The sequence below is a fragment of the Doryrhamphus excisus genome, chromosome 10 (assembly GCF_030265055.1).
Source record: "Doryrhamphus excisus isolate RoL2022-K1 chromosome 10, RoL_Dexc_1.0, whole genome shotgun sequence".
NCBI lineage: Eukaryota > Metazoa > Chordata > Actinopteri > Syngnathiformes > Syngnathidae > Doryrhamphus > Doryrhamphus excisus.
This window is the reverse complement of record NC_080475.1, coordinates 6,606,878-6,633,215: the sequence shown is the minus strand read 5'-3', so window position 1 is coordinate 6,633,215 and position 26,338 is coordinate 6,606,878. Positions and strand designations below refer to the sequence as shown.

At 45.9% G+C, this 26,338-nt stretch overlaps 1 protein-coding gene across 7 annotated transcripts; it reads right to left on the bottom strand.

Moving 5' to 3' along the window:
* Positions 1-2,308: 2,308 nt before the first annotated feature.
* Positions 2,309-26,218, bottom strand: LOC131137111 (threonine--tRNA ligase 1, cytoplasmic-like). Of its 7 annotated transcripts, none has more exons than XM_058084686.1 (18): positions 13,462-13,610; positions 9,994-10,169; positions 9,787-9,901; positions 9,399-9,520; positions 9,068-9,179; positions 8,925-8,989; positions 8,390-8,468; positions 6,792-6,938; positions 6,405-6,503; positions 6,043-6,212; positions 5,807-5,969; positions 4,937-5,074; positions 4,627-4,704; positions 4,080-4,180; positions 3,234-3,335; positions 2,789-2,861; positions 2,566-2,680; positions 2,309-2,501 (listed from the first exon to the last, which is right to left on the bottom strand). In XM_058084686.1, exons 1-18 carry the CDS (start codon positions 13,462-13,464, stop codon positions 2,359-2,361), a joined length of 2,001 nt encoding a protein of 666 aa, XP_057940669.1. In that variant the 5' UTR covers positions 13,465-13,610; the 3' UTR covers positions 2,309-2,358. The 7 variants fall into 7 exon arrangements, with proteins under 7 accessions (XP_057940669.1, XP_057940668.1, XP_057940667.1 ...); XM_058084685.1 differs by lacking the exon at positions 13,462-13,610 and adding an exon at positions 10,841-11,329; XM_058084684.1 differs by lacking the exon at positions 13,462-13,610 and adding an exon at positions 10,614-10,810.
* Between the last annotated feature and the right edge of the window lie 120 nt (positions 26,219-26,338).

The window sequence follows — 26,338 nt, the reverse complement described above, 5'->3', positions numbered from 1 at the left end:
TATTTTGGGAGGTCTCGCCTTCAATCAGTCAGACTGACAAGGCGGCAGTGATACCAGGAGAACAATAGCACACAGCCTGTTTACCTTCCTCCGGGCACGGCCTTTCGCAGGGTTCTGCCTCCTGGCCCGGGTCGCCGCCAGCGCCCTGCCTCCTCCCTCGTGCAGGAAAAGAGTCAGACAGTTCTCCCACAGTCTCCCACTTGACAAAGCTGTGGATTTTTGCGGTGGCTTGTGTAGTTTTCCCATGTCACGTCCCCCTGCTTCCACGTGCATATCTAACAGTCAAGTCGTTAGCTTGATCTTTTCCCAGTGTGACATGAAACGTGTTAGTGGGAGAAGAGAAGCCGATATGGTTATCCGTCATTTCAGGGGGGGGGTTTACTGGCGTTAATGGCGTACGTGCGTATCATCACTCTGCAAGAACTTTTAAGTTTATCTCCTCAGCGTACACTCCCACTGGAACATCCCTCAACACGAGAAAACATGCAAGCATAGTGGATAAAAAAAAAAAAAATGCACACAGTACCAGTCAAACATTTGCACGCACTTCCTTGTTTAGTAGCATTGTAAACGTATCAAATTATTATCAAGTTTTACAGTTGTATAGTCACAGGAATATTATGAATATTTAGAGTTCTGAGATATCAATGACAATACAGTAAATAACACACATCTTCCATACTATATTATCAAGTCAGGAACATCTGTTAGAACCCGGTCCTTGCGTTGCATGGAGCCCAGTTGTACAAAGTAATTACAGTACAATCCAGTGTGACTAAATAAAAGTCCTGAATTAAAGATAGAGTGTACTTACGTAATGACGGGTTGCAGTCGTTCCCGGATGCTTGACTTTGTCTTTGCAGGTTAAAACTCGTAAAGCACGGTAGAGGATTGGAGCTGAACCCACTCCAGGTCACCTTGCACTGTTGGGGTGTCCAAACTTTTTCTACAGAAAAGTCAAGGCTGTGGGGGAAATTTTGATATTGAATTTCTTTTAATGTCTTCTAAGTAATAGTGCGCCAAAGAAAGCCCAGAAGTGGAACTGAAGGACCGACACACCCACCGAGATCAGCCGCTCGACTTTCACCACCATCAAGGATGAAGATAGAATGGCCATAAATGCTAGACGGGTCATGGATTCTGTGCACTGTTACAAGGCTTTTTTTTACCGTACTTTGTGTCAATGTGTTGTTTGTGCTGTAGAATTTAAGATTATTTTTAATTATTTTTTTTATTATTTTAGGGTAATTTTATTTTATATATATAATTAATATTAAATTTATATTTTATATTATATTTATATTTTAAAAATAATTTAAAAAATAAATTAGAAAATAAAAAACTAATTAACTTTAATTATTTTTTTTATTATTTTAGAGTAATTTTATTTTATATATATAATTAATATTAAATTTATATTTTATATTATATTTATATTTAAAAAATAATTTAAAAAATAAATTGGAAAATAAAAAACTAATTAACTTTATTTTTTAAATTATTTTAGGGTAATTTTATTTTATATATATAATTAATATTAAATTTATATTATATTTATATTTAAAAAATTAAAAAAATACATTGGAAAATAAAAAACTAATTAACTTTATTTTTTAAATTATTTTAGGGTAATTTTATTATATATATATAATTAATATTAAATTTATATTTTATATTATATTCAAAAAATAATTAAAAAAATAAATTAGAAAATAAAAAAAACTCACTAAAAAACAGACCTACATGGCCATCTAGGAACGGAAGTGTCTCATAACCAGGTCTAAGTCATGTGTTTTTATTATATGTAAAGTACGTGTCTTGGCCCCGTTAAGGAAGGGGAACAGTGCTCCAGTCAACACACACAAAAAGTAATCCCGGAAAGTCACAAATGGGTCTGAGTTTTGTCTGCTGGCGCCGTGACAAATGAAGGTGAACCGGTTCAGGTGGAGGAACGCAACATTCACTCACTCGGTGCTGATTTTTCCACAGAGGGCTTTGTCGAGAGTCGCAGTCTGCCACCTTTGTCACTGTTGTGACTCATGTCTTTTCCGTCCTGTTGCCCCCCCCCTCAATTAAACAACAGTCCAATGTTTTTGACCTTTACCTTGACTTGGCTGTTTCCACCACAACACAACCAAAATACACCGCCACCGCCGCCGCCGCTGCTGCTCCAACTCCTATTTTAGTCAAATCCTCCTCTGCATCCTCCCTTTCTTCCACTCTTTTAAAGGTAAGCCACTTCTTTATTCTGAGCAAAAGGAGGAGGGGGGGCAGTTAGTGATCTGACACATGTATGGACAGAAATGAATCAAGTTGTCGTGTGGTTTTATTGGAAATGTGAGCAGCACAAGCGTCATCTTAAAAGTCATCTCGGTTGCTCCTGGAGTCTCGCAGCCGCTGGAGGCTCATCAGGACCTCTTCCACGGGCCTCCTGCCCAGTTGTTTGCCGCTTCGACTTCGCACACTCACTGTGCCGCTCCGGGACTCCTGATCGCCCACCACTGGAAGCAAAGCATCGCAATGTAAAGGATGGTAAAGCAGACGCCGTGACGGCAGTGCTTTTACCTAACATGTAGTTGTACTGCGCCAGCTGAGCGGCGCGGACCTTCCTGCTCAAGGAGGCGCCGGCGTCGTCATTCAGGTCGGCCATGAAGCCTGCTTCACGAAACCGGTGGAGAACCTTATTGATGACAAGACATTATGTTTGTGCTCAGGGATGCTCCATTGGGCCGCCCACCGAAAAGTATGTGATGGGCCTTCACAAAGCACGCCTCTTCAGTGGACCCACCTGCTTAGCAGCCGACTCACAGCTGCCCCCTACAGGAATGACCATGATCTGCGCTGGGGACAACCACAGGGGCCTTGAAAGTGGAAGAACATGATGAGAACCTCATTCATTCATTTTCTACCGCTTTTCTAGGGTACACCCTAGACTGGTCGCCAGCCAATCACAGGGCACACATAGACAAACAACCATTCACACTCACATTCATACCTATGGACAATTTGGAGTGGCCAATTAACCTAGCATGTTTTTGGAATGTGGGAGGAAACCGGAGTACCCGGAGAAAACCCACGCATGCACGGGGAGAACATGCAAACTCCACACAGAGATGCCCGAGGGTGGAATTGAACCCTGGTCTCCTAGCTGTGAGGTCTGTGCGCTAACCCCAAGACCACCGTGCCGCCCATGATGAGAACCTAAAACAGACAATTAAAAAAAATTGTCTCACCATTTCCCTCCAAAGTTTTCGGCCAAGATGGCGATCATCCTCTCCAGCGATCCCAGCACCGCTCGGTGGATCATCACTGGTCGATGCACATGACCGTCCTGCCTGGGAGGGAGTAAAGCACAATAATAACCATCATCATATTCATAACACACAAGCATGTGTCTTAAATGGCTTATGTTCTATGACTACCTTGGGTAATATGAGGGTAAAGGTGACTATAGGGGTGTTATTTCATGTCTTTAGGGCTCTAATAATATAAAAACAGTATGTAGAAAGTGGTAACAGGTCTTCTACGCTCCAACTGTAAAAACATTTGCTTGACTGCAATGCAATGCTCTGTCGAGTCTGGAACCAATTACCCGAGATAAACAAGACATTACAGGACTCGGTTTTTGCTGATACTGAACCAACATCAACATGGTATCGGGGCACTCCTTGTGTACTAGAGGTAGAGTTGTCCGGAAGACTTTGGTGAAATTCCAGAATTGCACGTCTGCATGGGTGTTTGGCTTCTGAAGTTCTAGTGCAATTGCAACAAGTCCATCCATGTGGATGTTGGCCTCCGCCCATCTCCGTTCCCGCTTCCAAAATCTTTAATTGACTTGTAATTCATTTCAATCTACAGTTAGCTTGTGGGATTGACTTATGGAGCATCCAAAATGTGATTATCCAAAGAAGGGGTACAATCTGGGGAGATTGTCCTTTTTAATATAAAAAGCTAGCAAATACGATGAAACAAATGAATACCGATACATCACATCCTGGTTTTTTGCTTCTTGCATGGACGTTGAACCCTGGATCTTCTCGTGATACATGATATGCGAATTGGACGAAATCAGTACTCACCCAACATACTGGAGGTCAAATCTGATTGGCAGCTGAAAGTCCAACTGGATGGTGGCACACTGGTGCTGTCGGCCAATCGCGTCCTTGATCTGGATGTCAATCTGCAACGTCAAACGAGCGCGTGAGAGCCGAGTTTGCAGCCTAGCAGAATATATCTCTTTCAAACGGAATGAATTATGGGTAAACTTTAAAATGTTTCTATTTTTGTATGTAACAACTCGTATTAGTACATGTTTATATTTCTGGGGTATATCTTTGGAGTGTTAAGTTGCTGTATGATGAATTTACTGTTGATGTTCAATTTCTAATGGGTTGACAAGCCTGTGAGTGCACTGATGTGCTTTAAATAAATGTGCTTTACAATTTGAATTTTTTTAAAATTTTGTATTATTTTTTATAGTCATATTGTGATACATCCCAAAAATATGGTGATATGCTAAGGTCCATATCACCCAACCAGGAGGTACTACTGTACACGTCCCCAGAAAACAAAACCACATAAAAGCTGCAGTGAATCCAGAAGCGCCTGCTTCACGGCCCCACTGACCTTTGGCCCATAGAAGGCTCCGTCCCCTGGGTTCAACTCCCAGCGCTCACCAAAGTGCTGCAGGCTCCGCTCCAGTTGCTACACACACCAACAAAAACAGTGGAGGAAACCGTAAGTGTGGTGGGTAAGTGTGTAATGGTTCTCAATCTTAATTGGCACTTTGAGATGATCATCTCCACAGCAGCGCGATAAGGACCAAAATCCCCTTCCAAGCGACAGTTTAAGTGGTGATCATGATCGCGTGCATGTTATGACCCCGGTAAACACACTCAAACATGAAGCGACTGATTGATTTGGAGTGCGTGCATACCTGCTCGGCGTGGTCCCACTGCTCAGGCTCCCCGAGGCACGGAGTTGGACGTGTCGACAGGAGGCAGTGGAAGGAAAACCCAAACACTCGATAAACGCTCCTCACAAAGTCCAAACAAGCCACAATCTCTTCTTCCAGCTGCGAGGGCAACAAGAGGACACGTTCGTGTCAATCCGATCGGAGGGGTGCATTCCTAACGAGTGTGACGCCCACGGGCCGGAGACATTAAAATGGTATTTGAGAGGTTAACGCGGCGATGAGACCTGTCATGAGATCTCTGTGGCACGACAGGATACCACTGAGGGGTGAGGTTCTGGATTCGCAAACACCATGGGAACCTTTGCAGGGACGAGAGGGGGGGCGGGGGCGGATCAGGATTACACACATTGTGCAGCACATGAAGGTGTAAGGTTTGACCGGGACAAAGAGCCTCTTTCATGGAGACTGCAGCCATCCTGGAATGTCTGAGGAATTATGAGTGTGGTCCCATGTGGGGCCTATTTACAACCCCTGCCGGAAGACGACAATGGCTAAAATAATATCTACAGTACGGGACAGTCAATCCCCGAGTCCAAATATTATGGGAATAAAGTCAATAAAACAAAAATAACATTTTAGAACAGGTGGAAAAAAGCAAGCACAAAAAAAGACCAGAAAATGCTCTAATCCAGAAAAAAAATTATGAGAATAAACTTGTAATATGAGGAAGAAATGTCATTTAGAATCACAGAGTTGACATATGAAAAAATATGAATATGGAAGATATGGATTTGGATAGTCTGTGTGTATCCTATGTATGGTGGGCCAAAGCATGCTAGCTAGCTAGCCACTGTAATATGCCGTATGGATATGTCGTATTAAAATGTCTACCTGCTCGGGTGTGCAGAAGATGTGAGCGTCGTCTTGGCAGAACCTGCGGACGCGTGTGAGGCCTCCCAGAGCGCCTGAGAGCTCGTTACGATGCAGCGCCCCGAAGTCGGCCCAGCGCAGAGGAAGCTCCCGCCATGATCGCACGCGCTGCTCAAACATGAGGCTGAGGATCGAGACGGGAACGTTAGGAACGTGTGGATCTCCAAGTGTGTGTGTGTGTACCAGTGTGTGCGTACCAGTGCGCAGGGCAGTTCATGGGTTTGAGCGCGTACGTCTGAGTGCCTTCGGAGGTGACGGTGAACATGTTGTCGCTGTAGTGCTCCCAGTGGCCCGAGCGCTCCCACAATGCGGTGCTGAACAGCGTCGGGGTGATGACCTCGCTGAAGCCTCGCCGCCGGTACTCGCTCTGAGGGAGGAAGGATGTGTGGAAGTGACAACACGGCAATAACTGCGGACTAACGAGCGCAATATCCTGACAGCTGACGGAAACAACAAGGCCCCCGGGGGGGGGGCTCGTGTCGTGTTTGTTTCAGACGTGCGTGGATCTTCTGGACGGTTGGAACCCTGGGCTGCAGCCATGTTGGAGCAGAGCGCTCACCTTGATGAAGTCCGTGAGGGTGTTGTACACGTGTGCTCCTTTGGGCAGGAAGAAGCAGCTTCCTGGACTGACGTCATTGAAGAAGAACAGCTCCTGGTCCTGAGGAACAGAGGGTTCTGTTTGAGATATGACCGAGATCAACACTTACTAGTTTCGGGAAAATAGCGGTTCCCAACTAAAAAAGGGAGAAAAGCAGCATTATGTGAAATGTTTTTTGCTTTTAAAATACTACAATACATTTGCTTCCAAACACAAAAACATGGATGTGGAGCGTGGATGTTCCACTGTTTCTTAGAATTGCTATGATATGTTGCAATGCATGGCCCAGCCTTTTAGTCCATTTCACGTCACCGCCACCTCCACCTCCACCCAAGTAAACTGAATTACCGTCCCGATGCGTCTGTGGTCCCTCCTGCGGGCCTCCTCCTGCTCCCTCTCCCACTCCACCTTATCCTTCTCTCGAGGAAAAGCCACCCCGGAGAGACGCACCAAACCCGCACGCTCGTCCTGGTCGGCCAGGGTCAGAGTTGACAGCTGGTTTGGGACAAGAGCAGACGTGCGGTCTGGAGTCGTTACTCGGGTCAAAGTCGTGAGTGAATTAAGAGCTGGTGAAAAGAGAGCGGATGTGCACGGTTCAGCCAAGAGAGGAAGTGCGAAGCGATGCGAGTCAAGTGTGCCTGATGGATGGCACTGTGTGTGTGTGTGTGTGTGTGTGTGTGTGCTTGGAAGGGCCAAGAACAGGAAGCTGGCCTCTGACAAACACAACATCCTGCTGCACAGTGACAGGCCAGTATGGAAATCTCGCTCCCTCATGGATCAATAACCATGAAGAACATTCCATTCACACACACACACACACACACACACACATTAAGCCTGCTCCACATATGCGGACCAAAGCTAGCATGTAAACTCTATTTTACATTTAGAGACATTTCTACCATTTATTGATGGAATACATCATTGGCTGACGTTGCCCAGTGTTTCAGAATGGCTAACCTTAGGCTAACTTTTCTTACGGGATGTCAGCCTCTGCACACATTACTACACAACCCTCACCAAACTGATGCAGTGATTAAGGAAAATGTATGCAATTCCAATGCCGTATTAATGCATAAGATACAATTGGGGACGCCGTAGTATGGCTTACACAATTAGACAAGATGTGGCGAAAAGCGCTCTTATTTTGAAGAACGGAGGTGTGTTGAGAATGGCTCTTGATGGTTAAGACGAGCTGGGTTCTGGTCTAACATCACGACCAGATGCGGTAGAATGTGCGTCAGTCGCCGTGTGCATAGGAGATCCGATGTTCTACTGGACCACAGACCACAGTCCCATTCTAACACCGAGCCAGGGAAGAACTGGTAGAGCCAAAACGGTCTGTGGCGGTCCAAATGTATTACAGTAAACCTCGGATATATCGGATTCAATTGTTCCCACTGGTTTTGTCCGATATAAGCGAAATCCGTTATATGCGTATAGCGGAAAATGTGCGTTTTACGCATATATGGGATTTATATCCGGTATATGCGTAAATGGGATTTTATCCGTTATAAAAAGGCACTTCCTTGACTATGTTTCCAATGTACCTGGACGCGCAGGCAACGCTGCAAATGACGTCGTATAGCGGCCTGTCACGATTCGGCGAATCGGAGCGCCACAATGCGGCCATCCGATATATGCGAGGGAAATTTAATGGAAATGCATTGGAACGGGACTGGAGATTTTGTCCCAAATGGGCGAAATCCATTATAAAAAATCCGATACATGCAATGAATTTTTATTGGAAATGCATTACAGAAAAATCGGTTCTTTTTTATCTGTCCGTTGTGAGCGAATTTCCGATATATCCGAGGTTTAATGTGTTAGTAGCGGGCCGTCACTAATGTGTGGGAAAGGCTTCCAAGTAGAACATTCTACTAACTGATATCAAATGGCGTGAAATCGAAGAAGAGTAAAAAGCACCAAACGAAGCACCCACCCACCTGGAGCATCTTGAACACCCTGAGGAGTCCAGTGTGCGGAAGCAGGGGGCCGTTGGTAACCGCCAGGATGTCCCCACACCTGTGTCGCATAGAAATAGTGTTTACAAACTATTGTGTGTACTCGGGATGCTCCCATCTCGCTCCGTTTCCGTGAAACACGACGTGATGAGCATCTGCTGAGAAATGCCTTTCAACGCCATCACCTGCAGCCGTAACCGCGTGCAGTGGGGGCGTCTCGGGCAGCGTACTCCTGCCACGTTCCTTCGCAAAGCGCAGGTGCGCCAAAACAAAAACAAACACGTCTGTCGTGTGGAACGCACGTGACGGTACATGCCGTGGAAAGTATCTCAGTATCTCCTTTCATACAGCATTTGAAGAACAGGTGACTGACTACAGGGAGTGTCATGGTGAGCTAATGTGGCCAAAATGGTGCTCTCTTCTCTGTCACGACTTTGTCCCTCCGTACGGGACCACATCCGAATCATAAAACCCTGATGGGAGCATCCCTAGCACGTCCCCTACTGTGTGTACGTGCCTGTATACTGTAGCAGTGGGGGCGGTCATCTGCTCCTGGACTAGCTGTAACCTGAGCACGTCATCCTGAAACAAAAAAAAAAACACATCACGGGTAAATCACCTCATTCTGAACCCATCCAGGGAACGCTTGCTTTGTCTGACCTGGAAGAGCTCCTGGATCTCATGTGCGCTGAGCTCCAGCCTGCTCAGAGGCAACGTGAGGGCAGCGGCCTCCTTGCATCGCTCCTCCACCTCACTCAAAGGCGGTGTGTCGCTGTGGGCGAGGGATGGTTTCAGGTGGAATATCAAAAGACGAGGAGATATGTGGACAGAGGGGCTCTGGTTTCCAGGTGTGGAATGAAAGGGGGGTGGGGGGGGCTACATATATACATGATGGTAAACTCTTACACTTACTCTTTGGAGAGAAAAGATTACTAAAAGAAACACCCCTCAGAGAACAAATGTCAGTACTCCACGTGGAATACTACCTCACCTGTTCTCCATCACGTGATCGCAGTAAAGTCCCAGCGCAGACGCCCCTTCGCGACACACCCTGGCACCGAACGCCGTCTGCAGCACCCCACTGAGCACACAGGCTCCTGTCCGCCACGCGGCCTTTAGGAGACAAAACATAGAACATAGCTTTCAAAGGCATAAAACCACCTTGGATGACACCTTTTAATTATCTAAATGCTGGTAAAATGTTACATTAGAGTGTCATCATCTTAATGTTGGCCTGCATAGCAGCGACCTCTGGTGGCAGTATTGGTAATAACAGGATACTTGACAACTTGTATGTACATCCAACCATCCATTTTCCAGGCTCGACCCGTGACATGTGAATTTGTGTCATAATAGCAAGGAACAAAATCAAGCTCTACCTCTCGTCCCTCAAGTGTGTCAAAGCCAAGAAGTTGCAGTTCACAGTCCGCCTCCAGGGGGCGCCCGAGGTCCCAAAGCTCCCCATTCACCTTACCCACCAAGACTCCTTTCTCCCTGCAAGAAAATGTCACAGCACGATTATGACCACCACAACAACAACAACAACAAAGCCCTACGGCACATTCTAGTCCAGCTCGTGGATTTACCGAATACTCTGAGCGACCGAGAGTGGCGTGGTGACCCCGGCTGTTCCCTTCACCACCTGGCTGTCGCCTACACGGATGCTGAGGGGCTTTTCCGAAACTTCGGTTCCCCTCTTGTTGTTCTTTTTCTCCCTGAGAGACTCAAAGCGTTGGAGACGCTCAGGTAAGGCCGGGCACACCTGTTGACAATAGAAGAGGACTGTTTGCATAGTCAGGGAAGAAACAATGTTTAATACAATTAACATTACACTCTACTTCAAATGCTCAGATCTGACCTATTGGTGACCTTTTATTTTTATGATGGAAACATGGAAGAGTAGGAAGTAGTAGGGGGTGCCCATAGGAAGAGGAAATGCCTACATTTTAACAATTTGGAAGGAAGTTGCTACACAACAGCACCAAACACCACTTTTGGTTAAATACTGTATGCACCATTAAGGACATTGCATCTGCATTACAGGGTTTAAAATATCAAGCATTCCTTCTGAGCTAAAGGGTAAAATGACCCATATAGTGATTGTGTTCCATTGATACAAATACTGCTGAATTTCAATGTGATGGTCTGGAAAGTACGTGTAAATAATACAACACTTACAGCATAAAACAAAGTACTGTATACATACTAGGGCTTGGTACTTGTGTTTTATCTCGTCGTAGTTTGTCGCAATGTTACCTTTACAGTATCTAGAAAGCGAATAAAGTAACTGAAAACATAACGTAAGTTTTAAAAAAAGAAAGTCAACAAAGTAAACAAGCACCGAAGCGCAGCTTGCCCACATTGAATGACATCACAAGTTGACCCGTATGCTAACGTTACCCGGCCATGCTAGCAAAAACACCACTTCCGCACCTCGCTGTACCTCCTGAGGGAACGGCGAGCTGCCGACCCGCGGATAACCAACCGGAACAGCTGCGTCACCGCCATGTCAAACACACCAGTCCGGGCGAACATTTGCTCATTACGCCTCCCACTAACAGCTATCGCTATCCAAACATGTCACTGAGCCCGCCGCCTTCGTTTTCTTCAGCGCGCGGCCATATTGCCGGAAGCTGTGACGGTGACGTCACGACGTGCGCACTCCCGAGCTGATACGCAAGCACGTGCTCAGATCGCAAGTGCGAGCTGGCCTTAAAAACAGGCGGGTTCAATTACGACACTTCCATGCTAGGTATTTTAATAGTTAAAAATTGCAAAATTATCACTGAAAATTTACATGTTATAGACCGGATTTTGAAGAAACACCAACAACAACATGCTATTATTTGCGTAATCTTGACTGCTTCCAGTGTTGCTTAAGTAATAGCACGCTATAGTCTAAATAGACAAATGTTTTTAAGTCATATATTTTGGGAGTGGAATTTTAAAAACATTCCACTCCCAAAATAAAAAAAACAGTAAACCGCGGTCCATTTAAAAACTAGCAGTACCTAACTTTGACCACTGGAGGCCGCTACGGCCCACGGTCAGAGCGGACCGTGTAGCCAGCAGCATCGAGTGACATCACCAACCACACAAGTCTCCATTGCTTCACTACGGCAGAACGTGTGACGCTGAATATCACTCTGCGCTTAAACATTGTCCCATGATAAAACTCAAAAAGCCACAAGTAGGGAAATATTGTGTTTAAGACGTTCGGCGTGTAGGTAGAAACAAGGGAAGTCTTATTAGGTTCACGTTATAATGTAATACGCTACTGCAAAAGGCATCGGTGGGCATCAATAAATAAGTTTTTTTGTGTCATGTATCCACTTTTGGCAATGCAAGGAATGTGGCTCAATGCTATTTCCTTTGAAATTCTAACTTATGTAATATGATAACAGAGTGTTCCCCGATGTGCAGAGCCGATATGAATAGTCAGGTTATATAAAATGTCTTGTAACGTTTAGGTCGTTTCTAAGAGCAAAATATTTGTGTCGCTCATATGTGGCCTCTTCCGGAAAAACATTGTAAATTTAATATATATTTCAATGGACACATTGACTATGACAGCTTTGTGCGCGTGTTGGTGTCACGTGAAAGGATTGGACACGCCCACACTGGTGATATATTAGCATCGTTGATGACAATTTTTCAAAAAAAAAAAAAAAAAAAACCAAAAACGTAAAGCATCCTCCTTTGTCAAAACCAATAATGATGATGAGACGTGACTATTCCCCAATTTGGAAGTAGAAGACTTCCTGTATGCCAGGGTGACAACACAGACAAACATGTTTTAAACATTGAGTGACCCCCAGTGTGAACATAATGAAGATATACTGTATACTATTATATAGGATAAATAACCTATAGATCATCAGGTGCTGCATTACGACAGGAAGTCCTGCAGCACCAAGTTGCATCTACAAACACAGGATGCAAGTGATGAGACTTTCACGGACCTCGTCTAGGCTAGGAAATGTGGGAGCGACACAATAGGGCGTGAATCCTGCAGAGGGAGGAAAACTGAGGGCGAGCGCACGGGCTCAACAGTGAAGCATTGAAAAAGGAGAAACGTCAATCAATCCAATATGACATATGACATATATATGACATATGACACTGTGGTGGTGGTGCTGCTGCAGATGCAACTCTATCTGCTAGAAGTCTATGCAAGAAAAGAAGCGCACATTAACCACACAGCGCTTATTTATTCAGGACCAAATAAAAAAATACCCCCCCCTCCCTCCCCCAGTTCAGTTGAATAGAATGTCTGGATTTTATTCATGTCAGTACATGCAGATGCAGGAGCTTCCCAAAGCGCTCTCCATCCGCTACGCTAACTTGAAGCGCGGCCATGACACACTTAGTCAAATCAGGGATGGGCATGTGACGTTCCATTCATAGACTACGAGGAAATGCAACTTTAAATCTATTCTTAATAGGGTGTTAGAATCCCTCTCGGTGCGTTCTGCGCTCCTGTTTCCCCCAGTCGAGACGGAATCAAGCGGTGCACTCCAATTCTAACGACCAATTGACCCATTTGATGCCCATCCCTAATTAAAACAGTGTTTTTTTTTCGTCTGTGTGCTGTGTTTGAATGAAACAACAAAAAGGGAAACTGTGGTGCCAATTGAGTGTTTGCAGGGTCTGGATCACATAACGACAGGAGCATCATTTACATAAACAAAGTTTTGAAGAAGAAGAAAATGGGGGTGGGGGGGGGGGGCAGCACCAGTCACTCTCCTTTTATATTTACAAGCTAAGCATTACAAAGTGGGGAGGGACAGAGAGGAAGAGATGAATTCATATGCTAGGAATATAGAAGAGGAGGATTATTTACATCAGGAAACACTTTTAGAAGACACGCAAACATTCAGGGAGGGTGGGTGGAAAGAACTTTGAAATGGTTGATTCTCTCGGGAATTAAAATGCGTAGCTTCTATGCTGATTATGCGGCTTCTCTCCGCTAGCGACTCTCCTAATGTGCAAGGAATATTGTTCTATGACTGCTAAGTACACACGACAAGTAAATAATATGTCTAAACTCATACCATCAAGGCAAACACACACTGCGTTGGGGGTGAGGCTAGCGGTGCGGCTCCCCTCTCTCATCACATGACCGACGACCACGTCAGTAGCGTGGCGGCACGAAGGGTCTCTTCTGCCCGTGGAAAGGCCCGCCTGCGAACGGAGGGCCGGGTCGCTTGTTGCCGTGAAACCTCCTGCCACCCCCGTGGTGATCTTGGTTAAAGTGGCGAGGGTGCTGGCCTCGCTGGGGTCTGTTGGAGCCAGACGCCATGGGGGGGCGTTGCGTGGGCAGGGCCAGGAGGGGGACGGGGCTATGGGGTTGGTTGCGGCTTTGACCCGGAGGACTGGCGGGGGGGTTCGGCCCGGTGGGGGCGGGCACGCAATCGACGGCGGGGGGGTTGGGCGTGGAAGGAGACGTGGGAGACGGAAGGTGCAGATTTGAGGGCTCCTTCACTCGGCCCAGGAGAGGGGGAGGCACACCGGGGGCCCCCGGGCGGTGGATCGGGGGCGTATGGTGGGGGACGAACGGTTCCTTAACTGTGCCGGGACGGGGCAGCTTCGGAGGCTCACCTAGTAAAGACATGAGCGGACGAGGAGCCCCGTTGTTGCCCCTGGGGCCCCCTCGCTCTGCACCGTCATGTCTCATTGCGGGAGGAGCCGGTAAGGGGCGGTCAACGGGGACCAAAATACCCCCTACCATGACTGCTGAGGGCAAAGTCGGGAGGTGGGTGGGTGATACAGGAGGCGGGGGAGGCAGAGGGATGGAGGGCGGGGCGCTGAAGAAATGAGGTGAAGGAGGAATCTGGTGGAGGTGAGGGGGGGGAGGAGTCTGCAGACTGTCAGCAAGGAACGGCATTTGGAACTGAGTTTGGGGCGGCGGGGGAGGAGGGAGTGGGTGGGGGAGCGGGGGAGGAGGTGGGAGGTGAGTGAGGAGATGGTGCGGGGGCGGCATGGTGGGCAGCATGTCGGCGCCGCCTGCCTGGCCCATACCAAGAGGAGGGGGGGCAGCATGGGGCAAGGGGGACTGAGCTTCCATGTATTTCTCCTCTTCGTACCACATGGACGCGGACCCGGGCCGGGCGCCGGACCCGCCCCCTCGCCGAGAGCCCCGGCCAATCACGCGAATGCTCTCGACGGTCTTGATGCGCTCCCCTGCGAGCGGCTGGTTGGAGTAGCCCACAGTCTGGATGGGTGCGCCCTCGGTGCAGGGGGAAACAAGGGTCTCGATACGGTGGTACCCCCCGCTGTCCTTCCCGTCCCCACTCGGGGACTTTTGACCTTTGACTTTGTCTTCTCGTTTCCCGTCCTCTGAGCTCGTGCTTGCTTTTCGGGAGCTGGCGGAGAAGCGACGCTCCCCCTTGGGTGCCGTCTTACCCTGACTGTGCTGTCCGTCTTTCTTCCCCTTCGGGACATCGTTACTCGCGGAGGCCGAGACCGGCTTCCGTGCCTCCTCACTCCTTTTCCCACTTCCGTAGCAGTCGTCGTGGTTATTACTTCCCGACGGAGTGATTACAGCATCCCAAGGATCGCTGCGGTACGCGGTGGGAGAAAGGTTGTTGTCGCCAGAAGACCCTAAAGACTCAGGCACGCTGCCCACCGCATCCATCATCTCATCTTGGGTGGGGGTGCCGGCCGCTTCGTCTCTCACGGGGGTCCCGCCCGCGCCGTCCGGACTGCTATCGCCGAGGGCCAGACTAAAACCGGGATTGCCCTGCAAGAAACTGTTGATTTTGGACTCAAGACTGGGAAGGGCGACAGCAGCGGCGACGCGGGGAGGCAGAGGCGGCGGCGGCGGGGGAGGCGGCGAGAGCTGGAGGTCCTTCTCCCAGACTCTGCTCCTGCCGGGCGTCTCCTTTTTGAGGGTGCTCCCCGCGGTGGATTTAGCTTTCGGGGTGCCCGGGGTCTTTGCCTCTGGCGACGTTCGAGTTGACGTGGCGGAGGCGGAGTTTGTGACGCTGTGCAGGAGATTGGATAACGCTACAAGGAGACGAGGAACATAAAAAGAATGAGTCATTCCAGACTTCCGAGAGTGGGCATGTCGGCTTTACCTGGTGTGGTGCTTTTCGACAGAGCGTTCAGTATGCCTTCGGGTGTGATGTCACCCACGCGTGACAAGATGCTGGCCAGGGCGGGGCTTGCAGGGGTCACTTTGGAGGCTGCGGACTGGCCGGACGGGGTGGTGGGTGTTCCTGGGGACGGCCGAGGCGAGGGGCTAGCTGCTTGGACAGGTCAAAGAAGGTCAAATTAGAGTCGGATCAATTGATGGTAGTTTTTGCTGAACTTTCAAACCTCACAGAACATTGAGTTTTAAGACTACGTAAACATTGAACGCATGTACAGAACATTTAGTGGATTCTAGCCTTTTCGGGTCTTTATAAATGGGCTGTAGAACATGGGTGGTTTCAGCGAAACACCTGACTTTGACCCCAAGACCAGAGACTAGAGACTTTTCTCTGATGGTGACTGACGTCCACATTGACAGATCCACAGCCAGACAAACTCCGCGCCAGCGTAAGCTGCCTGTACTTTAGTCGTCACCATTTCCATCTGTCAGCTTCCTTTTCGGCAACTTCTGCCTCCTTCATATCCAAGCTGTTGCTGCCCATCGGAGGGAAAGAGAACCGTTGCCCTCTGCTGGGAGAGAAATACATTGCCTACGAGTCTGAAATTCACACACGAGTAATAAGACTTGGATCTGTAGCTCCTGCGAACAAAGCAAAAGACATCCATGGTCTTTGGCAGTGAATGACTTCATTGCAATCAATGAACAATAGTCACATTTTTTTTAAAAACCCTGTTAAATTTCATTTTTTAAACTAGCTTTGCAGTTTCTGGATGCAGAAATGGACATTGATTGGCTGTCATTGGGTCGAGTGGTTAGCGCGCAGACCTCACAGCTAGGGGACCAGGGTTCAATTCCACTCTCGGCCATCTTTGTGTGGAGTTTGCATGTTCTCCCCGTGCATGCGTGGGTTTTCTCCGGGTACTCCGGTTTCCTCCCACATTCCAAAAACATGCCAGGTTAATCGGCGACTCCAAATTGTCCATAGGTATGAATGTGAGTGTGAATGGTTGTTTGTCTATATGTGCCCTGTGATTGGCTGGTCACCAGTCCAGGGTGTACCCCGCCTCTCGCCCGAAGACAGCTGGGATAGGCTCCAGCACCCCCGTGAGGAAAAAGCGGTAGAAAATGAATGAATGAATGGGCCTTTTTAGCATCAACTGCTAGGCTCCCATTATCGTTGGGTTCGGGCAAGGCGAGGAGCGGGGACTAGCAGTGAGTAGATATTAAAATGGAGGGGCATGTCAAGAGTTGTCGGTCCAATGAACGGAAAAGTTGAGTGATCTGCCTTCCTTGGAAAAACGACTTTGCTCACCAACAGAGTAGCTGAAGTTTAGCATTCCACGTCAACGCAACACAGCCAGTCCTGAGTGCGGACTCTGCTAATGATAGCAGCCGAGACATTTTAGCGAGCCCTAGTAACGCTCTTTGACAAACTAAACTCCAAGAGAACACCCATGCAGGCCCATGAACACCATGGAAGATGAGGGATTACCAGAGGCGATGCAAACTGCGCCCAATGACTCAACATACAAGCCACCGTACGGGACTGCAGTGACCAAAATCCCCAACATGTACGATGAAAGGAAAAATACAATGGAGGATTCGCCAAACCTACTTGTGTTCTTCATGGCGGCCGTGAGGGAACTGAGAATGGAGCTGATCTTTCCCAGGTCCACCTTGGCCATGTTGACTCCCAGAGTCGTGGGCGTGGTCGGAGAGGTGGAGGTAGGAGTGGCTGGAGTTGTCATAGCAGCGGATGCAACGTTAGATTTCGAGGTCTTGGTAGGTGTGGCGGGAGGCTTGGCGTCTGCGTCCAACTTGGTCTTGGTTAGAGTCGGAGACATCTCGCCTTTTTTGTCCCCTGCTCGTGGGCGTCATGGAGAGTGAGATGGTGCTTTTTTTTAAGATGCGCCCAGAGGACGCCGTTGCGATGTGCACTAACTGACCTGCTGTCGATGAAGGCCGCTCGTCTTCATCCGACACGTCCATGTCCTCCCTGTCGTCGCTTGCCACATCCCCGTCATCCATGGCCTTTCCATCCAGCTCAGGATCAACCTGGGCTCTCACAGAACCCAGTGCAAGGAACGGGGACTCGGACCCGGTGGGGGAAGGGGCGTCTTCGGAGGGTGAAGGGATGGGGGAGTCCTCGGGTCCGGGTAGAGTGGACTTGAGGGAGTCCAGTTTCTTTTTAAGACTGGTCACACGGTTAGCAAAAGCACTGTAAGCCTGGAACGACAAATGGAAATATAAGCTGTTGTCATGGTTACGCAGAAAACAGGGGAAATGGCATGAATTAAACCGTTCTGCTGTATTAGTTTCTCTGACTTTGTGGACTATTTTCAGTCTTACTGAGAGTTGCTTTCATTATATATTTGACACAATGTTGTCACTGTCATGGACAATACCGTAAAAAACATGACACCTTCCATTCTGCTGCATTCCTGCAATTTCTGTGACGATGTAGATCAGGGGTGCTCACACTTTTTCAGCATGCGAGCTACTTTTAAAATGACCGAGTCAAAATGATCTACCCACTACAAAAATGCAAAACATCTATTTATTTTCAAATGTATTGAGGATTATTTGTACGTACAATGTATGTTGATGTACCTTACATAACCAAATGAGCCAATATTGCAAAACACACATAATTAACTATTAACATTTTTTGTAATTACCTGAGTTTACTTTGATGACTTGCACTGAATTGAACCAGCCAGGGATGCATAGTCCGGACAGTAGCTGCTGATAGCCAGCCTCAAGCACACTTCCAAATGTTTATCAGTCATGGATAATATCCGTATCACAATATCCGTATAATATTCCATATCCGTATGGAAGTGATATGTTTTTTGCCTTTTTACTTGGTCCAGTTTTTGCCTTTTTACTTGGTCCAGCTCCTTCACTCATTTTAGTGACCATAAACTTTAGCGAGGGCTTAAAATCTGACGCAATTCGCCGACTAGCTTAGCACTTTGCATCGCTGTTTACGCATGAGCGGTGACCTAAAGGTCAAAATTCAGTTGTCATCTGACTGGTTGTCCTGTATGTCAATCAAGTAACGGGGATGGATGATAGGCTGACATCGTAAGTTCTGCTGCACTTAGAGACGTTGTTTGATTTGATTGGTCGCCCGAAGGGCAACATTCAGTTGTCATCTGAATGGCTGCCCTGTATGTCAATCAAGTGACGGCATTGATGCTGGGATGATATTTTTTTAATGTCACGCCGCGATCGACCAGCGATCGACCAGTACCGCCTCCGCGATCGACCGGTAGCTCGCGATCGACTTAATGAGCACCCCTGATGTAGATTATTTGCAGTTTTCTAATGATTTCCTGTTGTCGTTAATGTAAAAGAAAATGTCAGGTCTCCTTTGTCCTACATTATGTAAGACCTTGAACTGAATATACGGGTGCATCACGGTGGGCCAGAGCAAACACTCACATTAGCCACAATCTTGACCTCCTTGTATTGCATCTCGTAGAAGATGTCCGCATTTTCCAACGCTTCCAGCAGGGGGGGCCCCGTCTTCAACTCCTTCTCCAGGAAGCCGACAAACTCCTGCAGCTTCAGGCTGCCGTCCTCGAAGTCCTTGGCAAACTTGTTCCCTCCCGCTTTGTCTGAGTGGAGCGTAAGAGTTGAAGCGCCATTATAGAGACCAACGTCGGAGCGAAAGCGAGGTGCGTTGTTGGGCGACCTCTGACCTTTGAGCCTCTTGTGGGCCTCGGTGCTGCAGATGTCCAGCCGGAGAGCTGCGAGCTGCTTCTCCCGGTGTTCCTCCTCCGCCACCGCTTGCTTGTATCCCGACAGCTGCTCTATCAGTGAGCTGGGCTGCAAGGCACAAAGACGACCGTTGTTAGGAGCCGTCAGCGCCATCAGAGGAAGGATCAGGACCGGGACACTTACTGTAAACTCGGCAACGATCTTGGACTTGATTGCAGCTTTGGTCTTGGCTGGAGCTACGCATTGACAATGAAATATGTTAACATTCATGGGAGCGCTTTTACGTTTATATGCTTTATAAGCCATTTTCTTCTCACTGGAAGACTGTACCATTGGTAGGGGGGCTCTCTTTTCCTTTTTCCTTCACTTTCACTTTTTCCTTCTGCTTCTCCCGCTCCTTTTCCTTCTTGTTCAGGTTGCTTTTCAACTGGGTGATGAGCTCCTCGGGATACACGCTGCGTTCCTCCCAGATTGAAAAGATCCTTTCCACCGACTTACGGACCTTGGGGTCTCTGACAGCACACAAATCAAAACCATTAGCAGCTCATCGGGATGCAGATGGAGCAGAACGACGCAAGAATAACACTTAATAACACTTAAGTGTCACTCACTTGATGAGCAGAACGGCGTTTGGAAGGACCTCGGCGAAGGCAGAGCGGAACACGATGGCATTCTTCCTTTTGCAGTTCTGGATGACGTCGTTGGCAAGGTAGAAGAGATTCAAACGGTGACTGTTGTCCGCTAAAAGATATTGAGAGACAGTCAATTAAATAATGTAAATTACAGCGTACTACAGTGTGCTATAGGCCATTCCCTATAGCAGTATTACAATACAACAGTCGGAGTGTCATCTTACTGACAACACTAAATTCATCACACACCGACTTAACACAATAAAAGTACACATCACAAAAACATGTACCAATAGCAAGTTGAAAATAAGGCCATATGGAATTGTGTCTGGTTGTTGGTCTACATGTGCCCTGTGATTGGCTGGCCATCAGTCCAGGGTGTACTCAAAGACAGCTGGGATAGGCTCCAGCATACCCGTGACCCTCGTGGGGATAAGCGGTATACAAAATGGATGGATGGATGGACATTGCGTCTGAGCATTCATTGGGGTGCTGCAATGATATCAGCTTCCCTCTGGGCTCTGAGCTCCAGCCTCCTCAATCAGACTTCCAATCCAATTTTTTTATAGTCTTGTCAATCCGAAACATCTTTTTTTTTTTTTATAAATAAGCTTTTCTTACAAACATGAATTTGTGGAATGGAGTCTGGTTATGAAAATAGCTCTTCAAAGCATTCAAATAATGCAAGCAGAATGTACTTTCTATTACACAGCATGACTAACAGTGTTGTTTGTTTAACAAAGCTCATCTCCATAATTCAATAAAAGTCCATATAATAAAAGATTACATTGGGAAAGAATGAGCGTGCAAAAAAAACATTTTTTCTCTAAATATTATGACTTTATATTCCAAAATTACAGCTGATGTTCTCACCCAACTTTTTCAACTTCTGTCTTATACATTATCATCTCGTATTATAACCAGTCTAATTTTCAAAAATTACTGTTCATTTTTTGTTTATCATAACATTATGAATTTTTAAAAAAATGAAGTTTGAAATGAAAACTGATGTTTTACCAAAGTTTAATCACTGCAATCTTCTCTTCTGCAGTCAGCACCATGACAACTATGATTATGATTATTATAACTATGATTATTCATTTCACAGCACAAATAGAATGAAACCAAAATGACCATAAATGTAGGATTTGCAGCTATTAAATTTGTCGTTATGTGATTTTTTTATGTTCTGCAGTAGCTTATTGAATTACTTGCATCAATCATGTGATCAGGACCTGCAAGTGTCCTACCCCATCTTGTGACATAGGACGGCTTGCAATACTAAATTTGAACAGCAGAGGGTACTACTGAATAAGCTGTCAAACAAACATGGTCCCTGTCACAGATACAATCTATCCACTTGGCAAGAACATGTGTCAGTGAAGATATTACTAATTATATTAATGTGCGACTATAATTACTCAATCTTTGGATTCAACACAACTAATTACAATTAGCCAAATGGAAATAATAACATATGTGAATATTTATAAGTGTTCTCTTCCTCATTTCTGCATGTTTGTAACGCTTGAATGTGTCCAGAACTGTCCAAACTAATTTTAATATTACTCAACTGCACACAAAATGCAGTTTTTATATGAAACTTATTATTTAATGAGACAAAAATCCAAGCTGACATGGCCCTGTGTGAAACAACTCAACTGAGATGAATGGAGAGCCGTGAACAACTGATGGCCAAAACACGGAAAGGTGGTGAACATTCCCAGGAGTGGCCGGCAAAGCAAAATGACCCTGAGAGTGGAGCGACCAACTCATCCAAGAGGTCACAAAAGGGCCCACAACAATATCCTGAGAAGGGCAGGCCTCATTTGCCTCAGTTAAGGTCAACGTTAAGGTCGGAGTTCATGACCCGACCATATGACAGACACTGGGCAAAACCAGCAGAGATCCAAGACCAAAAGCAGTGCCGGGCTATGTTCAAACTGCAGGTCAATCCCCATTTCTTTGCTCATACGCGACCTGTATCTGATTGTGTCAATTCTGATTTTTTCCAAATGCGACTCAGGCCTCATTCGTATGTGGATATGATCACCCAAGTAAGCAATACGACGGCTGCAGTGTAAACGGTCAGGCGGCACACATCCGACCTATAAGTCATAGAGATGTATGTATTGCCGTGCTGGATCATAACTATCCCACAAATTATTGCAGATAAACGATACTGTCAACATTATTTTTCCACAAATGTAATTATAATATGACATAATGCGAGTACAGCAGCTTAAATTTCTCAAGAGCATTTATATTGTAATTGGAATGTCAAAAGCTATGAAACATATTGAACAAGCAAAACAATAAACGACAAAGAAAACAAGGAAAAACCCCAATCAACGTAAAATGCAGTCTAAAGTCTTTTAGCAAAAACTGCATTTCAATAACAATCACAATAAATGACTATTTTGCCTTTGTTGTAGCAAACCGTGCTTTTATTTTGAAAGCCAGACGTATTGAGAATGTCTATTGACTGTTTACAGGAGCTGGGTGCAGGAAAAACATGCCAACCTGTAAGTCGTTAGCGGGCATCGTCAATTTTCGGGTCGTGTCTGCGATTTGATTCTATCATGATTGAGTGGTCCGCCGGGGAAATACGTCCCCACACGAAAGGTTCTTTCTCCTAACGATGACATCACGTCATTGTCATTATGTCACTTTCTGCAAGATTCCGTGGTCAACAGTATCGTCAATTTATCGAGGCGGGAAAAATGAGACTTAATTACCAAGTGATTTGTTGATTATCGTGACGGTAGGCCTCCTGACAACCGTGTCAATTCTAACCGTTTCATCCTCGGTGAATGAAAGTATGATTTAATGCTCCTACTCAGCTAGTCAAGCTCATCCATATAATTACATGCTATTAAAAAATACTTCGGTCTGATATTATATATGATATGACAGATATTCATGCATACATTGTCAATTGTTTAGCAATCACTCCATACTAAATAAACACAGCTTACATTCCAACCACAATGACATCAGATCATCAATAAAACATCACACACATCAATCATCAAGCAAGAAGAGTGTGTATACACACACACACCGGGAGATGGAAGTGATACCTTCAAAGTACATGTTTCGTTAGACCAGTATGCTGGTGATTTTATCCAGTATGAATGCAAAATAACCCGACATGGGGCCAAAGACTGATAAGCGGACGATACATGACAGACGGTGAGCCAAGCCAGTGTGTAATGAGCTGTGTTGCCACATTTCCTGAAAGAAATGAGCATCCAGCTCTATCAAAACAAACAAAAAATATTTTCAGCTATATCCTGTTTCCCCCGTGTTTGCAAAATAAGGGTTCCATTCATAAACAGCTGAGGCATTTCAAAAGTAAACATGTTTTCCGAATAGGTACTTATATTCAAGATGAAAGCTTTGATATTTATAGTTAAGCTGCTAAAAAGTTCATATCATGAAGTTCAGACACATCATCCAAAAATAGCTCTGGTGAGCACCCTTATTTAAACCATGCTAGCCACATTTTACGTCCCTGTGCCTAAAAAGCATCAGAATCGTTCAAATTCAAACAATGTCCAATCCTGGTCAGTAATACGGTATTAATGTGATGTTGGCTGAGATACACAAGCACCAGACTTGCAGTCATCCCTCGTTTATCAGGGTCAATTGGTTCCAAACCCGACCGTGAAAAGTGAGTTTTGGCGAAGTAGGATTCAATTTTTAATAAATGAAATATTTAGCAATTGGAGGACAGAAAACTTGTTTGACTTATTAGAGATTTGCAAACATGAAACAGCACCCCTATAGTCACCTTGACACTCTTTGTTTACATTGCGCAACATTAATGTGCAGGGACGTAAGCGAGAGTCATGGTTTCTTTTTGCAATATTATAATATTATACATCAATGCCAACTACGGCGTTGCGCTGCAAAAAGCGGTGCTTTTAGGCATTCCACGTCGTCGTGTTCATTGTGTGCTTCAGGCACCAGCCATTCAAATGAACAGGGGATTGAGCAAACAGGGCTGCTAATACCTGAGGGAGTCTAACTGGGGGTGAATGAAGCAGGCAAACAAAGATCACGTTGAAATGAAATGCTACATTGGAAATGTTTAAACAGCCAGTAAAAAAAAAAAAACATTGATTTAACAAACCGAAACCACAGCTTTTACTTTAGTTGCCAGGTAGAAGGAAACAGAAAATACTTTGATTTCGGTTGAGGGTTCCTTCCTTAGTTAGGATTAGCAACCATTGAAGATACTATTATGATAATAACAACAATAACAGCTGAAATGAAGGTAACGCAACAAAAACGTAAGCCAACGACGCCACTCGTCACTCACGCAATCATCAACGAAACAAGCAAATGCGACAAATAGGCAATGGCGTTCATGGCACCGACGGCGCAATCAAACACGCCACTTTGCACACAACCGACACAACACAGCGGCTTCGAACACGACAAGTGGCAATTGTGAAAGGTTTGTCTTGACGACGGACGGCGAGGTGCGGCGTTACGCATGTAACAGTATGTCATCACTGCAGCCTAGCGACCACAACGCTACATATCACTTGCACTACAATTTGTTTTGTTTAATAATACTCCATAATCTACCAAGAATTGCAGTTCACTTTTTGCTCCCTCGCCGTAGCGCGGTTTTCAAACTCGCTAGCCAACAGCCTTCTCCAATCACTGAGGCGTAAGAGTTGCGTAACATGTTGTAAACCACGAATAGGAGTGTAAAAGTGACTGACTATAGGGCTGTTATTTCATGTCTGGAGGGCTCTAATGTTAAAAAAATATATTTAGAAAGTCATTCATATATTTTCAGTGCTCCAACTATGACAGTATTCCACATTAAGTTTGAATTCTATGTACTGAAAATTAATGTAACAATGTCTGGAACCAATTAACAGTGATAAACGAGGGACACGTTTATAACAAGGGAGCGATAATCAAACTGCAATATTGTGAGGGACGACTGTGCTATTTTTACTAATTACTCACTTTGTGTAAATTGTACAATTATGTCATTTCTCCCACACCTTCAAAGTCACTGTGGTGTTCAGTAAGGGTATGCAAGGCCTTCACTGCTGGCCTATTAACACCATCACAAGCACTGAGCCCCATTTACAACTTAAACTCTCATTTGTTCCATGTAGCTAGCATCTTCATTATGTAGCATGTCTCCTGTCTGCACTGCTTCCAGTACGTGTCAGATATATTTGACCAATGAGATTTCAGCATTTATGTGCTCCGGTGTCCATCGAATGGGCCCAGGGCCTTCAAAAACAGGGGTGCTGGCCAGTGTCATTCCAACACTGTTACCGTTTCTTTAACCAATTACATTTCAGATTCACCTCACAAAAGGCTGGCCCTCTGATTGGTTGATGTCTGTGAGCTGATTCCAAACACTCTGTTACTTGCGCGCCTGAATGCATCACCACAACAGCACAGTGGATACTTGATAACAAAGTGTTGCTCATTATTCTATGTGCATTATAAGAGTTCTTATATAAATGTTATGAAATATAATAATATGAGGTGACGGTGGTGGTATCAAGAGGTGGATTGCGTCCCCACTCAAGGCCACCAACAGATTGTAGTACTGTGGGGGAAATCTGCAAAAATGTCGCCCGCTAGTACTTTTCCAAGTACTGAAGTAATATAAATCCTGCACTTTACATCAAGCGTGTATTTAATCCAGCAGGTGGACGGAGAATGACCCTAACCCTGACCAGGTGCAACAACAACAAGCGTCCATGTTGACGATTGTCAAGCCAAAACTTGTTAACTATAGCTAGCCATAGCGACGCAACACAATAAAATTGCCGAACGCTGAATTAAACTTGAAGAATTAAACCACGTTTTTGTATCGCTAAACAACTTCATGGGAAATCAGCGCAATGGCACCAGGAGGCCACACAACTTGCAGCGAACATTAGCATTAGCTGCAATTAGCGGCTACTTTAGTTAAACGGTTAAGCACGTTTATATCAAAAACAATATACAATACTGAAATTGGTAAATTTGGTAAATTAATAAACGCGTGTCCAACTTAAAGACCAAAATAGTGTACCTAGCACCACACAGAAAGCCCTTTATGATTGTGGCTAACTGGACACATTGGGAATTAGCTTAGCTTTAGCGAGCTACTCACATTTCTTCAGCCACTTCATCCAGTAGCGAACGATGAGGCCGCTGTGCTTTTTGTTCTCTATGCACCAGCCGGAGAGGCTCTGGATGGAGTCCATGGTGTTGGATATTCCTTGAAAGCGGCGGTCCAAAGAGGCTTCCAAGGCAGCGTTAGAGCTGCGGGCTCCATGGCCGCTCGCAGCTTCAGAATCGGCCGCCATCTTGGCTGCTGGCTTGTTGACGAGGCGCGCTGTGTGGCTAATGCTAAAAAGGTTTGACGTTCAATGGATGGCCACGCCTACCACCGGTTTGCACTTTTAGTAATGGCTTCATTACAAAATGTGTGCTCTTGAATGA